The sequence below is a fragment of the Macaca mulatta genome, chromosome 15, assembly GCF_049350105.2.
Source record: "Macaca mulatta isolate MMU2019108-1 chromosome 15, T2T-MMU8v2.0, whole genome shotgun sequence".
Lineage (NCBI taxonomy): Eukaryota > Metazoa > Chordata > Mammalia > Primates > Cercopithecidae > Macaca > Macaca mulatta.
This window is the reverse complement of record NC_133420.1, coordinates 65,964,849-65,979,195: the sequence shown is the minus strand read 5'-3', so window position 1 is coordinate 65,979,195 and position 14,347 is coordinate 65,964,849. Positions and strand designations below refer to the sequence as shown.

Genomic DNA, 14,347 nt, shown 5'->3' with positions numbered 1-14,347 from the left:
CTAGGCCATTCACTTCCTCCACATGCCCCATGGTGCCCACTCTTTCAGCTGGGGCAATGCTCATCACACTGCAATGTAATTGCTCAATTAGGCCAGGCACAGTGGCTCACGCCTGTAATCCCAGGACTAGCTGAGGCAAGCTGATCACTTGAGCCCAGGAGTTCAAGACCAGCCTGGGCAGCACGACAAAACCTTATCTCTATTAAAAGAAAAAAAATTAGTCAGGTGTGGTGGTGCATGCCTGTGGTCCCAGCTACTGGGGAGGCTGAGGTGAGAAGACTGCTTGAGCCTGGAAGGCAGAGGTTGCAGTGAGCTGAGATCACACCACTGCACTCCAGCATGGGTGACAGAGTGAGACCCTGTCTCCAAAAAAAAAAAAAAAAAAAAAGCTTAATTAATTAACTGTTTTTCTTCCTAAGGGCTGGGATCATACCAGTTTCCTTCACTGCAGTGCCTGAACACAGTAGGCATAGTAGATTCAATAAATCTTTGGTTCATTGGCTGGGCGTTGCCTGCTGTGTGCTGATGAGAAAGGAGCCAGGCTTCCAGGATTCCCTTGGTGTTCTGGGTTTCCTGCTCTGTCCACCTTTCCCCTGCTTCTATGGTACCTTCCCAGGACTGTCTTTGGGCTGTTGCTTGCCTTGGCAGGGTCTCTTCTTCAGGGCTGAGGAGGCTGGCCATGGGATAATGAGACCCCTATACGATGCTGCATGGGAGCTGGAGTTGGATGGGGACCAGTGGATTATCCACGCAACTCTGCATCCCCCTCCATCTATTCATCCCTGGTTTTGTTTTTCTGGGGCAAGGAATAGAGCAAGGACTGGGATGGGTGAGCTATGAACAGAGGGTCTCAGCTGAAAAGTGGAAGATGTTTTATTCCATGCCTGGACATCTCTCATTCCCTCTGCTTACTTTTTGCTGCTGTGAGGCCAGGGGAATTTAGGAGTCCCGAGGAATGCTGCTACTCTCCCTAGCAGGGTGAGGTGACCCTCCACTGGCCCCCATCTAACCCCAGCTCCAGTGTTGGAGGCAACCACAGAAGAGGGGAGAGAAGTGGACAGAGCAGAAAGCCAAGAACACCAAGAGGATCCTGGAAGCCTGGCTCCTTCCTCATCACCACACAGCAGGCAAGACACAGTAAGCAACAGATAACCACCGACCAGCCAATGAACTCAAGATTTCTTGAATCTACTACGCGTAGAATGTTCAGGCGCTGCAGTAAGGGACACTGGTATGATCCCAGCCCGTGGGAAGAAAAGCAATCGATTGAGCAATTACTGTGCAGTGTGATGAGCACTGCCCCAGCTGGAAGAGGGGCACCATGGGGCATGTGCAGGAAGTGAATGGCCTAGAGGAGGGGGTAGGAGGCTCCCAGAGAAAGGGAAATCTAGGTCAAGAAAAGAAGGCTGGCGGGTAAAGGAGCCTCCAGGGAGGCAGGGATCATTCTGGGCATAGGACTGCCACGTGCAAAGGCCTGCAGCTAAGGCAGTATCCAATGTGCAGGAATGGGCTGGCCACAGAGGAGTGGAGGTGGCATGAGATGGGCAGAGAGGGGCCAGGGCCAGGTGGCAGAAGGCCCCATGGCCCACATTAGGGAGTCTGAACTCTACCAGAGGGCCATGGGCCAACTGGAGGATTTCAGCAAGAGAGCTGCCTCCCCTGTGGAGGCCAGGATGGAGGAAGTGGAGTTAAGGCAGGGTGAGCATCAGCTTCTCCACAGACGAGTAGAGAAGTGGTGGCAGCCTGCGCCACAGAGATGGCAGTGCCAACGGCCACAAGAGCACAGTCAAGCTGACAGGATTGGTGTTCAGTTAGAGAGGGAAGGGAGCGGGGCAGCTCAGCGATGCCCTCAGGTCCTGGCTAGGGCAGCGGAATGACTAGTGTGGGGCGCAGCAGAGAAGCTGCGGGAGAACGGACGAGGAGGCCCTTTCTGGACATGCTGAGTGTGAGAAGCCCGCTGGACACCTGGGTGGGATGGCCAGTGAGGAGGCAGCTGGTCATGTGGTCTCACTTACAGACACATGTGGAGGTCAGCAAATCACAGATGGTCCTCTGAGCCATGGACACAGACGACAGAGCTCAAGGAGAGGATACAGACTAAGAAGACGGGCCCAAGAAAGCCAGCCTACAAAGCAAGGAACTGACAGCCAACCAGATCCCCTAAGTAATCTGCTAACCAAGGAACTAAATAGCTAACAACTCACTAACGCTTGTTTATTTTCTTTTTCTTTCCTTTTTTGAGACAGGGTCTCACTCTGTCGCCCAGGCTGGAGTGCAGTGGCACAGTCCCAGCTCACTGCAGCCTAGACTTCCCAGGGTTCAAGCGATCCTGCCACCTCAGCCTCCCAAGTAGCGGGGACTACAGGAGCACACCACCATGCCCGGCTATTTTTTTTCTATTTTTTGTAGAGATGGGGTTTTGCCATGTTGCCCAAGCTGGTCCCAAACTCCTGGACTCAAGCAATCCTCCCGCCTCAGCCTCCCAAGGTGCTGGGAATTCAGGTGTGAGCCACCACGCCCGGTGGCTTACTAACCCTTTGACTAATCTTTCAAAAACCAACTAACTGATTCTCCTGTTAACCAGCTATTAACTCATTTAATTATCGAATCAACCGGTCAACCATAAACTATCCAACTAACCACAAGCCAACAATTCAACCTGCTAACCAACATTTCTTCATTCAACAAACATTTGTTGTCCAGGCATGGTGGCTCACGCCTGTAATCCCAACACTTTGGGAGGCCGAGGCAGGTGGATCACTTGAGGTCAGGAGTTCAAGACCAGCCTGGCCAACATGGCAAAACCCCATTTCCACTAAAAAAAAAAAAAAAAAAAAAAAAAAAAAAAAAAAAAAAAGCTGAGCTTGGTGGCAGGTACCTGTAATCCCAGCTGGGTGGCTGAGACGTGAGAATCACTTGAACCCAAGAAGCAGAAGTTGCAGTGAGCCGAGATCGCACCACTGCACTCCAGCCTGGGCAACAGAGCAAGACTCTGTCTCAAAAAAGAAAAAAAAAATTTTTTTTTGTTGAGCACCTACTTACGAGTCAAGCACCAGGAATACAAAGTTAAAACCCACTCTCCACCCTTGGGTCACTCTGTTTAATGGAAGAGATGGGTAATGGCAACACCAGCAGAGAGAAGCAGCCTGGGACTGGGGGAGCACAGGGGAGGCGTGGGAGGTGGGGCCTGAAGGAGGTTTTGAAGAATGGGCGGGTGGTGGCCTGACATGGCCGTGGGGGAGTAGGCTGGTGGTAGAAAGAATGGTGGAAGCTGTGCACATTCTAGATATTTTAGGAGATTGGTGACTGGATATGAGACATAGGGGAGAGGGAAGTATCAAGGATATGACCTGGACTTCTGGCTTGAGCAACTGAGGAGAAGGGGGCCCCTGACTGAGCCAAGAGCACAGGAGGAGTGAACTTGCAGGGGGCGGAGGAGGCCGTTTCCATCTAGGAGCTGAGTTGCCTGTGAGACACCAGTGGGTCTCTAGAAACAGGATCTAAAGCCCTGGAGAGAGACATAGGCTGGAGGCAGTGATGTCAACAGAGGGGCATTATTCGTTCTCTCCTTCCAAGTGTACAACAGGCCAATATCCCTGCTCATGTGGAGCTGACAGCAATGAAGTGTAATAAGCAAGTACATTTGTATAAGAGAAGGTACCAGCTCGTATGGAAAAAACAGAGCAAGGAGAGGAGAATTGGGATTGCAGGGGCTGGAGATGGGATGTGATTTCAAATAGGGCAGTCAGAGTAATCCTTGTTGAAAAGGTGGCGTTGGAGCAAAGCCATGAAGGAGATGAGAGTGGGCTGTATGTTAACTGCAGAAAGCCCCTCAGGTGGAGGGAACAGTCATCAGAGGACTCCCAGGATATTTGAAGAAAGCAAAGAAAGTCAGTATGAGGCCGGGTGCAGTGGCTCACGCCTGTAATTCCAACCTTTTGGGAGACCGAGGCAGGTGGATCACCTGAGGTCAGGAGTTCAAGAGCAGCCTGGCCAACATGGCGAAACCCCATTTCTACTAAAAATACAAAAAAAAAAAAAAAAAAATTAGCTGGACGTGGTAGTATGTGTCTATAATCCTGTAATCCCAGCTCCTCAGAAGGCTGAGGCAAGAGAATCGCTTGAACCCGGGACGCGGAGGTTGCAGTGAGCCAAGATCGCGCCATTGCACTCCAGCCTGGGGGACAGAGTTGGATTCTGTCTCAAAAAAAAAAAAAAAAAAAACAGAAAAGAAACTCGGTGTGGCTCAGTGTGGCTGGAGGAGGGAAAGCAGGGGGCTGGAGTGGGGAGGCCAGAAAGCTAACAAGGACTACATAGGCAGGGCCTTGGCCATTGCAAGGACTGGTTCTTGTTCACCCCAAAGACAACGGAGCCTGAGAGGGTGAGAGGTGCTGAGTTCGGTTGAGTTGAAGGCCACCTGCATGCCTTGACCCTCATCCAAGGTTTTCTGAGCCTCCCCTCACCCTAGGACCCAGCCCAGGCAACAGGTGTAAGATGCTCTTCTTCTGGGACCTCAGAGGTGAGTGAGTGGGTGGGGAGGAGGAGGTAGAGGGGGGACAGCTACCCCAAGGAAGAGGCTGAGGGTGGAGCAGGAAGGGCACTGAAGTGGGCTGGGTGGAGGACAGGGGGCTAGAGGGGGAGAAGGGGGTTGGGTACTTACCGCCTGTGCCTGGATGTTTGAACCATGTTTTGTCTTTCAGATTTGTAGATGCTGAGGAGCCAAAGAGAGGTCACCATGGCTGGAGCACACAGAACTTGGCCCCACACTTCTATCAGACCTTGGCCCCCAGGGGAGAAGCCCTGGGGCAGCTCCTACTAGTGCCACTCCCTTAACCCAGCCAAGCAACAGGGAGGGAGGAGCAGTGCTCAGCCAATGAGGCGACGCCCTGGAGCCCCACCCACCCATGCTGGCCCCAGGACCCCAACCCCAGGCCAGACCCTCCAGCGCTCCTCCAGACCTTCCCTATCTGCAGCCCAGCTTTGGACTGTGGAGATGCCCTCAGCCTCTGCTCAGTGGCTCCAGCCTCGTATTTGCGTGCTATACATTTAACCTCAAGCCCAGTTGCTGCTAACTTAAACTGTGACTGTCCAGGACCTGCACACACACACACATGCACACACACGCACACACACACACACACACACAGAAGGTGAACACACAGGATGAGGCTCTGAAAACTCATTTCACCCTGTACCTTGCCTAAAAATTCCCCTTTGTACTCCTATCTTTCTCTCTAATTGACAGCATGAAGGTAGCCCCAAGTCCCCTCACCCTGTCTGTCCTCCTCATTCTCTAACTCAGTTCCCTCTAGCTGCAGCACAGACTCTTATCCCCAGCCCTGACTGCAGAAACCCTCCAGCCCCAGCTCTAGCCCCGCAGGAGGGGACTCCGCGGGAGGAACAACTGCAGCAAGCCGGCAGCTGACCCATCTCTGGCCTGCACTCCTCCCCCTGTGGTCCACGGCCCGTGGTCTTCAGCTCTCTCCTCGTCCCACTCCCATGGTCTGCTGACAGCCCAGCCCAGCACATCCCTGCCATCTCTGCTCTACCTCTGGTCCTCCCAACAACCAATATACAGGTAAGGAAACTGAGGCTCAGAGAGAGCGTGTGTGTGTCTGTGTCACACAGCAACACAGGACTGCACCAGAGCCAGAAAGCCAGGCCTTCCACTCCCAGCCGGCACTCCTTCCCCAAACAATCCCACAGTCACCTCCTCCCTGTGTGGTACCAAGGGAATGGCCCTTCCGGATCTGGGCACTGAGGAGGCCGCCCCATCCACCCTGCCTGGAGCCCCACTCACTCTGCTGAAATGCCTTCTGATTCTCAGCCTCTGCCTTGGGGGCTTCTCAGTTAAAGTGCATCTTGATCTTGTTCCTCCGAGACAGTCCCTGGCTCAGCTTCCACTCCCAACTGGGGCTCGGCTATCCCTGTGTCCCCAGTCCAGAGCCTGCCTCTCAGCCCTCCCAGGGCGGCCTCAAGCACTGCTCCTGCTCCTCTAGGGGAGAGGTCATTAAGGCTGGGGTTTGGCTGGTGCCACTTGAGCCAAGTCCGGATGCACTGCCCAAAATAACATCCCTCGTCTGGCCAGCGGTGCCATGGAGACCGAGTTCTGAAGCAGCCCTTTGTGAGGTCAGAGGTGCAGATCCGGGTGGGCACTCTGGGCCTCACAGTCCCAGAGGAAAGGCCTGTCCTCCAAGCCAATGTGCAGCCTGACTCTGGGGCAGCGCCTGAGGAAGCCCTCCCCAAGCCCCCAGCCCTGGGGAAGGCTGCAGAGGCCTTTGAGCCCCCAGCGTTGGGGAGAGCTGTGCAGAATAGGACTGGAAGTGGAAGTGTTGGAGATCAACAGCTGGGTGGAGGGGACGCGGGGAGGCCGTGGATCAGTCCTCAGGGAGCCCCATTCTGAAGGGGGAAAGGGAGACTCAGGCCCAGTCCTCAGGGCCCCCAGTCTGAGAGGAAGGAGGACACACAAGCCATATTTGCAGAGAAACACGAGCCTGAGGGAGGAGGTAGAAGCCCAGGCCTGGCCCTCTGAGGGCCCCTAGTCCGAGGAGCAGGTGGAAACCTACACTCTGTCCTCAGGAAAACACCTCCCTTAGGAAAGGTCAGCAGGGCCCCTGTGAAGGAGCCAGAGCTGGATCGGGGCATGGGGTTCGGGGCTCAGCAGCATGGGAGCTCCGGGACTGAGGTGCGGTCAGGAGAGACCCTGGGGACCAGCGGCAGTCCAAGAGGACTTTTGGAGCTAGGGCCTGACTAGGTCTCAAACAATGGGGCAGGCAGTTCGGGGTTTCAGCAGGTGGCCCAGTGCTGAGACACGAGGGAGGTGTTTCTGGTCTGCAGACTCTGAGGACACTTGCTGTGTGGCATGGTGGATGGTGGGTAAGTCCTGAGAACTTCTGGGGCCAGGCTCCATGGGTGGGAAAAGGCATAGGATTCAGTTGTCCAAAGCCCAGGTGTGGGAATGGAACTGTCCTGTAGAGGGTGCCAAAGACCAGGTCTGGAACCTGCATAGCCCCCACACACCCTCCCACCCCTTCCAGCTTTTTCTGCAGGTCCTTCTGCAGGGGTGAGGCAGGGAGAGGAAGGGGTCGGCCGCAGTCCCGGGACTTCCTAGTCAGAAGCCCTCTGTAAGGCACTAACTTCCCTCTGCAGATTTTTTTTTTTTTGAGATGGAGTCCTGCTCCACCCAGGCTGGAGTGCAGTGGCACGATCTTGTCTCACCACAATCTCTGCCTCGTGGGTTCAAGTGATTCTCCTGCCTCAGCCTCCCAAGTAGTTGGGATTACAGGTGTGCGCCACCAAGCCTAGCTAATGTTTTTTGTGTTTTTAGTAAAGATGGGGTGTCACCATGTTGGTCAGGCTGGTCTCGAACTCCTGACCTCAGAGAATCCATCCGTCTCGGCCTCCCAAAGTGCTAGGATTATAGGTGTGAGCCACTGCACCCAGCCTCCCTCTGCAGATTGTACGTGGGCTTGAGACTCAGTCTCTCTTCCTCAGGAAGGGAGGGGTGCACGCCTGGAAATGGGAGAGCCCTGCCTTTATTCCTTTCCCATGTGTGCTCCCACGGCCGGGATGAGGTCATGTCAGAAGTGGATCTGGGGTCTTGGATGAGGTCAGCACTTGAGCAGAGTTGAACTGGACTGGTGTCAGGTTGGTGAGGGAGGGAATTGGGATCCATGCTGGGGTCGCAGATCAGACCCTAAGCTCATTTACAGGACTTGACCCTGGGGACTGAGAGGTGGAGAAGACACAGTCCCATCTGTCTCATGGCAGAGACAGGTAAGCAGCAGGTGACTTAGGACACACCAGATAAGCTGGAAGGAATACAGACAGGGCTAGCCCAAGCTCGAGGGGGACAAGGGTCTTCTGGAAGAGGTGACATGGGAACTGAGTTTTCCAAAACGAGCAGGGGGAGGAAGGACACCGTGGCATTTGAAGCTTGATGGGACTGTGAGAAAACCTGGGAGCTGTGAGTGACTTGCAGAGGGCTGTGGAAATGGGCAGGGATAGACCATGAAGGGCTTTGTCGGCCAGGCCCAGGAGTTCAGACTTTAACCCAAGGGCCTGAGGAGCCTTCAAAGGGTTCTTAATAAAGAGAAGAGCAATGGGGTCAACCTGAGGTCCCCGAGGTCCCAGGGCATCCAGCAGGCAGAGGCACAGTTGGGCCTGCGCTCGGGAGAGGGGTCTAACTGGAGAAAGAGAAGAGGAGATCAGCCCCTGGGCTTCAGCACTAGAGTCGCTGGGGCTGCCCAAGAAGCACAGGGAGTGAGGCAGGGGCCAGGGTCAGGATTCTGGGGAACAGGGATGATGAACGAGTGGGTGGGGAAGGAGCTGAAAACCCAGACACGGGGCTGCCCAGAGACTGACAGGAGCCAGTAGGGGGCTGTTGCCCCAGAGTTGGGTGCTGGGAGGGGCTGGCCAGGCAGGTGTTTGCATACAGCTGCCTGGATGAGCTGGTGGGGATAGAGGGTGGCAACAGCGCTGAAGAAGGTGAGGCTGAGGAGGCAGAAAGTTCAACTGCAGAGAGAAGAGTGGCAGCTAAACGGGCCACCAAGGTGGGAGTTTGGGTCAGAGCTGTGAAGCATGTTAGTCTGCACAGAGCTTGCGGGGGGTCTCTGAGCCAGTGAAGATGGGGGTGGGGCAGAGAGGGAACACCTGGGGTCCTTTCTTCATAGGATGGGCTTCAGTAGAGTTAGCAGATAAAATATAAGATGCCCAGTTAAATTTGAATTTCAAAGAAACAATATTTGACACAACCTTATACCCGGTATACCTTTAGTCTAACCTCAGGCCCTCTTGATGCTTAAACTGTGACTGTCCAGGACACACACACACAAACACACACACACACACACACACACACACGGTTTTATTTTTAGCAAATAAAAATATAGCCGGGCACATTGGCTCACTCTTGTAATCCTAACACTTTGGGAGGCTGAGGTTGGTGGATCACTCGAAGTCAGGAGTTTGAGAACAGCCTGGCCAACATGGTGAAACCCCACCTCTACTAAAAATACAAAAATTAGCCGGGCATGGTGGCAGGCACCTGCAATCCCAGCTACGTCAGGAGGCTGAGACAGGAGAATTACTTGAACCCCAGGAGGCGGAGGTTGCAGTGAGCTGAGATGGCGCCACTGCATTCCAGCCTGGGTGACAGAGTGAGACTCTGTCTCACAATAAATAAATACATATAAAAATAAAAGAAAATGTAGGCCGGGCGCGGTGGCTCAAGCCTGTAATCCCAGCACTTTGGGAGGCCGAGACGGGCGGATCACGAGGTCAGGAGATAGAGACCATCCTGGCTAACACGGTGAAACCCCGTCTCTACTAAAAAATACAAAAAACTAGCCGGGCGAGGTGGTGGGCGCCTGTAGTCCCAGCTACACGGGAGGCTGAGGCAGGAGAATGGCGTGAACCCAGGAGGTGGAGCTTGCAGTGAGCTGAGATTCGGCCACTGCACTCCAGCCTGGGCGACAGAGCGAGACTCCGTCTCAAAAAAAAAAATAATAAAAATAAAAAAAAATAATAAAAGAAAATGCTTTTTGCTTTTTGCTTTTTCTTTCTTTCTTTCTTTCTTTTTTTTTTTTTTTTTTTGAGATGGAGTTTCGCTGTTGTCACTGGAGTGCTGGAATGCGGTGGCGCCATCTCAGCTCACTGCAACCTCCGCCTCCTGGGGTTCAAGTAATTCTCTTGCCTCAGCCTCCCGAGTAGCTGGGATTACAGGCATGCACCACTATGCCCAGCTAATTTTTATATTTTTAGTAGAGATGGGGTTTCACCATGTTGGCCAGGCTGGTCTCAAACTTCTGACTTCAGGTGATCCACCCGCCTCGGCCTCCCAAAGTGCTGGGATTACAGGCATGAGCCACTGCGCCCTGCCTAAAATACTTTTTTCATTCAAACGTTGGTCAAGAATATCTTTCTGTGCCAGTAGGTCCATGTCCACCTCATGCCTGTTGTACAGCATTCCACCTGATGGAGATTATATCATGCAGAATCCTCCTATTGATGGGTGTTTAGATTGTCTCCAATTTTAAACGGACCCAGCTCTTCTCTTTTATGAACAGGATGGGGTAAACACAATTGGCTGAAACTCAATAAAGAATGAAAATGAAAGTTGAAATTTTAAAATATCAGAATGAAGAAACAAAAATGACTAAAGATGCTAAAAACTGCCCTCAAATGTTCCCCAAAGTGTTGATATACACACACAAAAGAAACATTTTGATTAAATTATTTGTTTCAATCAACATGCCATTGGATTAACTTACCACAAAACCTGCTTTTCATCACATTGTTTTACACTTGTGTTTTTTCTGACTCTTTCGAGCCACGGAATCCTTTGCATAACTCAGGAGCCCATGGTATAAACAAGTAAGGAAGGAGCTACTCTGGCTCCAGGCGCAGGGGTGGGGATAGGAGGGCAGGGTAGGTCCCTCAAGGAGCCCTGGTCTCTCTCAAATCATCTGAAGCCATGAACGTTCTCAGAATGTCCCAAAAAGAAAAGACACTTAAGCCCCACCCAGGTAAGTGTCTCCTTCCAAACTCATTTTTCAGGTAGGAAAATAGATTCAGAGCAAGGTAACAACTTGCCCAAGATCACCTAGAACTAGAACATCCAGACCAGGGCTCTGGCTCCCCCAAGGAGACCAGGGCTCCCCTACTAGGTGGCGAGGCCGGGGAGGGGCAAGGGCACAGGTAGGACCCAGGAAGGTCTTTAACTCTCACACCCACAAATTACCAGAACTCCCCCTCACCCCCCGCCCAGGCTCTCATCCTTCTCAGAGTCATCCACGGGCTTTCAGGACAGGGCAGATGGAGACCAAGGCAGACAGGATCAGGCACAGCCGCTTGTGCAAGGGCAAAGATCCCCTGAAGTCGAGAACCCAGAATTCCACCCTCAGCCTACTCCGTCCTAAAAGAGCCTATATTCAGCTGCCTGAAACCAGGGATTGAGCTCAGGCTTGTCACTTTCTAGTATGAGCTGGAGCTATCAGGGAAGGCTTCCTGAAGGAAGAGGGGTCTTATTAACGGAAGCAGCCAGGGAGACAACACTGAAGAAATTTGCATGTGTGAGAAGCATTTGTGTCTTTGTATATACCTATATGTGAGCATGTGCCTGTGTGGATGGACAGGTGTGTGGGTGTGTGTGTATGTGCGCACACATGCATCTGCTTATATGTGTCTGATCTTGCACGCGGAAGCCTCTCTGTAGTGAGACACACACACACACACACACACTCCCCGAGTTACGCACACGTGAACATGCAACCATTCTGCCGGGTTAATATTTCTTTGCCTGCGTCAGCACGGTCCCAGTAAGTGGGCAGCTCGATGCAGGAACGTGCCCTATCTGATCTGGTCAGTGGCTGTGGGTCCGGAACAGGGGGATTAGGGTGGGCAGGGAGCCCATCTCAGTTTCCCCCAGGCAAGCTGCACTCTCTCCACTCTCCTGCTCAGCCAGAGAAAGGAGGCAGCCCCAGTGTGGTGTGACTGCCCAGTCTCCCCACTCACGCTGGGGACTCCCTGATGGGACAGCCTCCTTGCTTGCCTCCACATGGGCCAAGGCCAGCCATTCCCTGAAAGACCCTCCCCACTACCTCATCTCTGCCCAAATCCTGAGGCCTCTCTATGCATAGTTGTCTCCTTAAGGACAAACAGGAAGCAAAGACCCTAGGAAATGCTCACAGCGAGCTCCTCCCTTCAGCAGGAAAGCAGCTTTGCAATGTCCAGGTGAGCCAATGGGAAGATGGGATTCAATTGGCAGCTTTCCAGGAGCACAGTGATTGCACCAAGGGCCTGTGCAGAGATCTGTGTGGTCAGGGTCTGGGGTACCAGCACCCATGGGCATTAAGCTTCAGCCAGGAAGGCTTGGTGGGACATGTGGACCCCAGGGAGAGTGGCACCTCCCTAGTTGCTGGGCCTCTCCCTGGGTTGATGGAGAACCCTCCCACGCCTGCTCTGGTCCCTGGGGTGCAGGCTGGGCCAGGCTGGGCTGGGTGAGCAGACACTGTCTCTTCTGCTTTTGGGACAGCCCAAGGGCTAGCGTGAGTCAAACCCAGGTGTCCTGGCTCCTAGAGAGAAGGCTGGAGCATGGATGGAGGGAGACGCTCACTGCTGAGGCTCTTCCCACAGCATAGCCCCTCTGCCTCCACCTCCCTCAGGCTCCATCTCTGGGTGGTCTCCTCTCCACCCTAGGGGCATATTAGGACTTTCATAGGCCCTCGGCAGTTTTTTTTCTAGAGACAGGGTCTCACTCTGTCACCCAGGCTGAAGGGCAGTGGTGCGAACTTGGCTCAGTGCAGCCTCAAACTCTGGGCTTGGGCAAGTCCTCTCACATCAGCTTCCTCTTACTAAGTAGCTGGGACTACAGGCGCACACCATGATGCCAAACCATTTTTTGTATTCTTTTTGTAGAGATGAGGTCTCACGTTGTTGCCTAGGCTATTCTCAAACTCCTGGGCTCAAGCCATCCTTTCACCTTGACTTCCTAGAGTGCTGGGATTACAGATGTGAGCCACCACACCCAGCCTGGCATCTGTGTGGGTGTGTATGTGTGTGGTAAAAAATACAGCATAAACTTAGTGATTTTGGCGGGGGGGTCTGGTTTTTTTTTTTTTTTTTTTTTTTTTTTTTGAGGCGGAGTCTCGCTCTGTCGCTCAGGCTGGAATGCAGTGGTGCGATCTCAGCTCACTGCAAGCTCCGCCTCCCGGGTTCCCGCCATTCTCCTGCCTCAGCCTCCCGAGTAGCTGGGACTACAGGCGCCGCCACCACACCCGGCTAATTTTTTTGTATTTTTAGTGGAGACGGGGTTTCATTGTGTTAGCCAGGATGGTCTCGATCTCCTGACCTCGTGATCCGCCCGTCTCGGCCTCCCAAAGTGCTGGGATTACAGGCTTGAGCCACCGTGCCCGGCCTTTTTTTTTTTTTTTTTTTTTTTTTTTTTGAGTCTTGCCCTGTTGTCTAGGCTGGAGTGCAGTGGTTCGATCTCGGCTCACTACAATCTCCACCTTCCAGGTTCAGGCGATTCTCCTGCCTCAGCTTCCCGAGTAGCTGGGACTACAGGCGTGCCCCACTACGCCCGGCTCATTTTTGTATTTTTAGTGGAGACAGGGCTTCACAATGTTGGTCAGGCTGGTCTCAAACTCCTGACCTCGTGATCCGCCTGCCTCAGCCTCCCAGAGTGCTGGGATTACAGGCATGAGCCACCGTGCCTGGCCCAATCTTAACTAATTTTTAGCGTAGAGTTCAATAGCGGAAAGTATATTCACATTGTTGTACAATCTCCAGAACTTTGTCATCTTACAAAACAAACTCTATACCCATTAAACAACAACTCAATTCCCTTTCTCCTACTCCTGGTGACCACCATTCTACTTTCTGTCTCTATGAGTTTGACTACTCTAGATACTTTATATGAGTGAAACCATACACTGTGTGTCTATCTGTGCCTGGCTTAGTTCACTTAGCATAATGTTCTCAAAGCTCCCTCCATGTAATGTGTCAGAATTTCCTTCCTTTTTTTTTTTTTAGATGGAGCTTTGCTCTTGTCACCCAGGCTGGAGTGCAATGGCACAATCTTGGCTCACTGAAACCTCCGCCTCCTGGGTTCAGGTGATTCTCCTGCCTCAGTCTCCCAAGTAGCTGCGATTACAGGTGCCCACCCCACGCCCAGCTAATTTCCTTCTTTTTAAGGCTGAACAATATTTCATTGTATGAATGTACCACATTTTGTTTATCCATTCAGCTCCCTGCACTTGAGTTGCTCCCTCTTTTGGCTATTGTGAATAGTGCTGATATGAACATGGGTGTACAGTTATCTTTTTGAGATCCTGTTTTCAATTATTGTTTTTAAATTTTAGGTTTGGAGGCACACATGAAGGTCTGATATATAGTAAACACATGTCATGGGGATTTGTTGTACAGATTATTACATCACCCAGGTATTAAGCCCAGTACCCAATAGTTATCTTTTCTGCTCCTCTCCCTCCTCCCACCTTCAAGAAGACCCCAATGTCTGTAGTTTCCTACTTTGTGTTCACAAGTTCTTATCATTTAGCTCTCAATGCTTTCCATTCTTTTGGATATATGTGCCCTTGGCATTTTTGCCCTTTTGGGCCCCTTCTTCCAGCAAATAATATTAACAGTAATAATTAATTCTATTTTACAACTATTGGTATAAAGACAAATATATTAATTTTTTTTTTTTTTAAAGACAGGGTTTCACTCCCGTCACCCAGACTGGAGTACAATGGCATGATCTCAGCTTACTGCAACCTCCGCTTCCTGGGCTTAAGCGATTCTCCTGCCTCAGCCTCCCAAGTAGCTGGGATTACAGGCACCCACC

At 52.3% G+C, this 14,347-nt stretch overlaps 1 protein-coding gene and 1 long non-coding RNA gene across 21 annotated transcripts in view; one reads left to right on the top strand and one right to left on the bottom strand.

The window, feature by feature from the left end:
- The window catches only part of AQP7 (aquaporin 7), a 20,762-nt gene extending 14,641 nt beyond the window's left edge, over positions 1–6,121 (bottom strand). For 5 of the 20 annotated variants that reach the window (XR_013404783.1, XR_013404785.1, XM_077965977.1 and 2 more), the window contains exons 1-2: positions 5,801–6,121; positions 4,661–4,711 (exon numbers count right to left, since the gene is read on the bottom strand). Coding sequence is in view for 8 of the 20 variants with exons in the window: in XM_077965977.1 (XP_077822103.1) it covers positions 4,661–4,686 (26 nt within the window). In the remaining 12 variants the exon portion in view is untranslated. Of the gene's footprint in view, positions 1–4,660; positions 5,346–5,800 lie in introns of those variants that run through there. The other 15 variants (XR_013404782.1, XR_013404784.1, XM_077965976.1 and 12 more) reach the window with 7 other exon arrangements.
- Positions 5,440–14,347, top strand: LOC114672770 (uncharacterized). The gene is made up of 4 exons (XR_003723230.2): positions 5,440–5,578; positions 13,534–13,614; positions 13,863–13,943; positions 14,216–14,347. It is a non-coding gene; the product is annotated as an uncharacterized LOC114672770 (long non-coding RNA).